This window comes from Megalops cyprinoides, chromosome 3 (assembly GCF_013368585.1).
Source record: "Megalops cyprinoides isolate fMegCyp1 chromosome 3, fMegCyp1.pri, whole genome shotgun sequence".
NCBI classification, from domain to species: Eukaryota; Metazoa; Chordata; class Actinopteri; order Elopiformes; family Megalopidae; genus Megalops; species Megalops cyprinoides.
The window spans coordinates 43,831,699-43,836,000 of NC_050585.1; the positions used below are offsets into that span (position 1 = coordinate 43,831,699).

A 4,302-nucleotide genomic window follows, 5' to 3' on the forward strand; every position below is an offset into this window, starting at 1 on the left:
CTGTTTTACACAGTGCTTTGTGCCATAAAACAAAAATGGTTGGCTGTTGTTTTGTTTAAAAAAAAATCTCAGTCTCTACCTGTTACTGCATTCCTGTCAAATTACTTCGATGCAAGATATATTTCCATTGTTTGTTTTCAAGGTAAATCACAGAACGTTTTTTAACCTGATTGTACCAGTATGTTGTTAATGTATTATTTATGAATGGTGAATTTATAGAAGAATATAACTGCACAGTAATAAACACAGGACATACAAGACAATCCTGTGAGACAGAAATTTTGCTCAGTGAAGAGAAGCAAGCAATCGAGGCTATTTTCAACGAATATGCAGACAGCCGTTTGCACACCCGGGCAAAAAATGCAGGACAGTTTTTTTTTCCTTTCTTCCTCTTTGCCGATACAACTTAAATTTACATATGTAAAATTGTTAGAGATTTATTTTCTTATTTAGACATTTTAAGTGATGACTACAGATGGATTGAATTATTTCTGGATTTTTTTCCCCCTCCCTATACTGTATAAGGCCTACACTTTCTTGTTACTACTAAAAGTTATAGAGAAGTGCCTTGGCCTGAAACGCCTACTTAATTCTCAATATTCAGCGTGACGGCTTGCAAATGCTGGCTTGGTGCAACACAGAAAAGCTGCACGGATACAGAGCATGGAATAATCGCTTTAACCTGTCACACCATTCCTGTTCAGGGTGCCAAGCTAAAAATGGAGGCGCAATTTCTCAGACCAGTGCTCCATTCTGTGAAGTGTTTGCCAACACAGTGCTCTTGGACAAAATCTGTGTGTGTGTGCGCGTGCGTGTGTGTATGTGTATGTGTGTTCCCCTTGTGCTTTTTGTATTGATGCATTTTAGATTCAAGTGGAAAAAATAAGACAGCCGCTACTTACGATGTGAATGAAGTCGATTGGTGTTGCAGTGTAAAGGTCCCACTGCAACTTATCGAGAATGATCCTCTCCATGCGAAGAATCTCTGCTGTTGAAAAGTTGCATCCGCTCCGCACCGCAAGGTCCTTCACTGACGCAATCACCTATTATTGCAGACATGAACGAGAAAAACCAATAAATGCTGATTCTATGAAATTAACAACTTGTGCTGTTATTAAATGTATTTTTCTCAATGCATTTATTTACTGTCTGACACGGGATATATCAATTAGGGTTTACTGCACCCAAAGTCTGCATATTTTGTTTGGTGAAATATAATCTTTAATACTTGTGTGCAATTACTGCATAGTCTAATTTTGCCAAAATGCCATTACCTCATCTTCCTCGTTGGTTTTTGCAGCAAGAATCAGGGAAGTTATTGCAATACATCTCAGATACTTGGGCTGAGCCTGAACAGAAAGCAGTCATACACAGGTGAATTCTCGGTTCATTGTGCATTCTTATGTGACAGTTGTCTTGCTATAAGATGTTTCTCAGTTACAATACATGGGCAGCAGTGTAGCAAAGTGGTTAAAGAGCAGGATTCATAACTAAAAGGTTGCTGGTTTGCTGCTGCTGCACTGTTGGGCAAGGTACTTAACCCACAATTGCCTCAGTAAATATCCATGTGTATAAATGGATAACACTGTAAAGAACTGTAACTGATTTAAGTCGCTCTGGGTAAGAGCGTCAGCTAAATGCCAATAATGTAACAATTTCCTACTCACCTTCACCGATGCCAAAAGTCTGTTGAGAATGCATACTCCAAGAGCGTATGTTTCAGTACAAAACTTAAACAATCTGCTCAATTCACCCAGCCACAAAATCACGTCCTGGTGTTGATCCTGAGAGATATCCGTGCCCTGTGATAAAAAGGGGAGGCTTATCAAGACTTACGTAAACAAAACGCAAAACATGCGTTGAGATGGTGTGAAAGTAGCTATATAAAAGGTTGCACCTTTAAGGTACTCGCCTGAATTCGGCCGTTTTTGAAGACTGGCGCCTTCCATAGGCGCGTCTCCCGAGCTAGCGCGTCCTCCAGCAATGCCACCAGCCGCTGGCTCTCTGTGAGTCCAGGGTACTTCATAGCAGCCCCGGAGTCGGCCAGGTTTTCCCGGGGGCACGGACACCTAACGACAAAACGCAGACGTCTCGTTAAAGAGTAATTGTGAGGTCGTAATGCATCGCCAAAGTAAATTAAATAAAAGCAAAACAAATCGAGTTTTCCTGTTAATGTACCGAGGTCACGAGTGCATTTCTTATTCCGCATTTAGAGAAGTAGACCAACCTATTCTCAACTGTGCAAGCGACAACGAAACACCATACAGTTTATTATGAGAGGCAGCTAGTACTATACCTAAACGAATCCACATCGATCACTTAAATCTGATCGGCATTTGCCTATGCCTTAGGCTTAGTTAAATGATATATCTTGAACACACACAAGTAGCTAAATGGGTGACTAAAGCAGAATTTACTTGCAGATAAATACTGTACGACTCAAGGTCACAATATTACACAGCATTACTAAATTCAGGAAACAAAGCTACTAAACCATCTTGATCAACAACAGCTGGCATTTGACTCAAACAATGAGCGTTTCGCGACGTACTACCTTATAAAATGTTTTAACGAAAAATGGCTTACTAAGCGATCTTATAATTCAAAGGGTTAAAACGCGGAGTTTTCGATTAACCGATTCAGACCTGAGTTTCCAAGAATATGTTTCACAAAAAAAGATTTGCATGTAGCCTAACAATCCTCAGCTTGCTAAGTACATTTGAAAAACATAGTGCACAATAGCGGCACTTCAAACACTAGTCCTACCTCTCAACCAAAATTCAGCTGAGTGCAAAACACGAACTATAAATTGACATTAATCACGATTACATGAAATGAAAGTCTGCTTTGAACAGAAGACTAAAGAAAATTTTCACATAGCCACTAGCTGGAGAGCTAAGGAAGTTACATTGTTGATTGGTCACAATAGCGTATGTGGAAAACATTTTAAAAAGCTCGCCAAACGCCATGCATTCCATATTTCTTCAAATAAACAAATATACAGTTGGGTCTGTATTGTATATTTGCTATTAAGGCTGTTTGTTAAAACTCAATCTTGCAAGAAATTACTGGCTAGCTGGCTAAACATTATCATGGGCGGGACAGTTTTGCGCTCGTAGTTAGCCAACTAGCTAGCTAGCCAGGAGTTCACAAAAATTCAGTATCTTTCTTAGCCACAAGCTATCATTCTGTTAAGATTGCTCTTACCTCTCCGTATCGAAAAACAAAAAAAATGCTTCGAGTCCCGGCGCATTTACGTACAGGTCTTTATTCGTCCATTTCAGTCGTAAACAAAGACTAAAATTCAAACACTAGGAAGGGAGTCTGTTGATCACAGAAGGGGTCTTGGCTATTTTGTTGCAACGATTCGAAACGAAAACAAAGGTGCATTATAAAATGCATTTAATTGTAAACTGCTTTGGTGAAATAAGAATCAAATGCAAGAAAAGAAAGGGCATTTGTGCAAACCGAAAATGCAAGTCTTGAACGTCCAGAAGAGACGGCTAAATTGACTGTCCGTGTATGTTTTTAAACGCCCCAGCTCCGCCTACAAATTCGTCACGTCTCCAGCATGAGCTGGTTTTTAAAAAACAAGAAACGAAGAATTGTGTTAGTGGGTCAGACATACGGGCCCGGAAGCTAAAGGGGGGCGTTTTTCATGCAAAAAATATAAGGTTACATTCTTTGTCATAAAAGCGAAACTGAGTAGTTAAATGTGCAAGAACAGCTTCTTTATAACATCAATTGACTTTCATACGCTTCAAAATCGCCTGATCCATAAGTATTTCAGTTAATAACGTACAAATTATTATATACAAATTACTGTGAACAAAACTGGAAGATTTCAGAGGAATCTGAAATATATTGTATTACATTTCTTTACATTTGAGCCATTAGTTGACCGCTTAATCCTCACTTCTCACGTAAGTTTACCTGATACTGGAAAAGCAGCCTTGAACTTTAACCAGTGCAAATCACTAGACACGGTCCTTATGAGTTTTTCATGGGAATGTAGGTCAAAGTTTTGATTTGCTTAGCAAGCACCCTTAACCAGAGACTTGCATATCACTGTTGTATGTACATACCTATTTTTGAGGTACCTTGCTCAGGGGTATGAGAGTTTTGCTTATATATCTAGTTTCCTAACTTCTATGCCACACCATCATCAAAACATAATTTGATTTGTTTGTTTCGTAGTATCCTAACCTGATGTGCTCTTGGAGAGTGGACATCTGAGTTGGTAATCGTTTGGAGACCTAGGTGTGACGCTTGCCAGCCACTTACAACTGCAAGCTGCGCAGA

General features: G+C 39.4%; 1 protein-coding gene across 1 annotated transcript; it reads right to left on the reverse strand.

The window, feature by feature from the left end:
- Positions 1-103: 103 nt before the first annotated feature.
- ccni2 (cyclin I family, member 2) lies at positions 104-3,540 on the reverse strand. The gene is made up of 5 exons (XM_036525653.1): positions 3,208-3,540; positions 1,913-2,069; positions 1,668-1,802; positions 1,275-1,349; positions 104-1,043 (listed from the first exon to the last, which is right to left on the reverse strand). Exons 2-5 carry the CDS (start codon positions 2,024-2,026, stop codon positions 870-872), a joined length of 498 nt encoding a protein of 165 aa, XP_036381546.1. The 5' UTR covers positions 2,027-2,069; positions 3,208-3,540; the 3' UTR covers positions 104-869.
- Between the last annotated feature and the right edge of the window lie 762 nt (positions 3,541-4,302).

What these genes read in the sequence shown, in the direction of transcription:
- ccni2 (XM_036525653.1), bottom strand. Translation starts at nt 2,026, where the DNA reads ATGAAGTACCCTGGACTCACAGAGAGCCAGCGGCTGGTGGCATTGCTG. An exon ending in GACTTTTGGCATCGGTGAAG is followed by an intron (nt 1,350 to 1,667) that starts GTGAGTAGGAAA and finishes CTTTCTGTTCAG; the next exon opens with GCTCAGCCCAAGTATCTGAG. An exon ending in AAACCAACGAGGAAGATGAG is followed by an intron (nt 1,044 to 1,274) that starts GTAATGGCATTT and finishes CTGCAATAATAG; the next exon opens with GTGATTGCGTCAGTGAAGGA.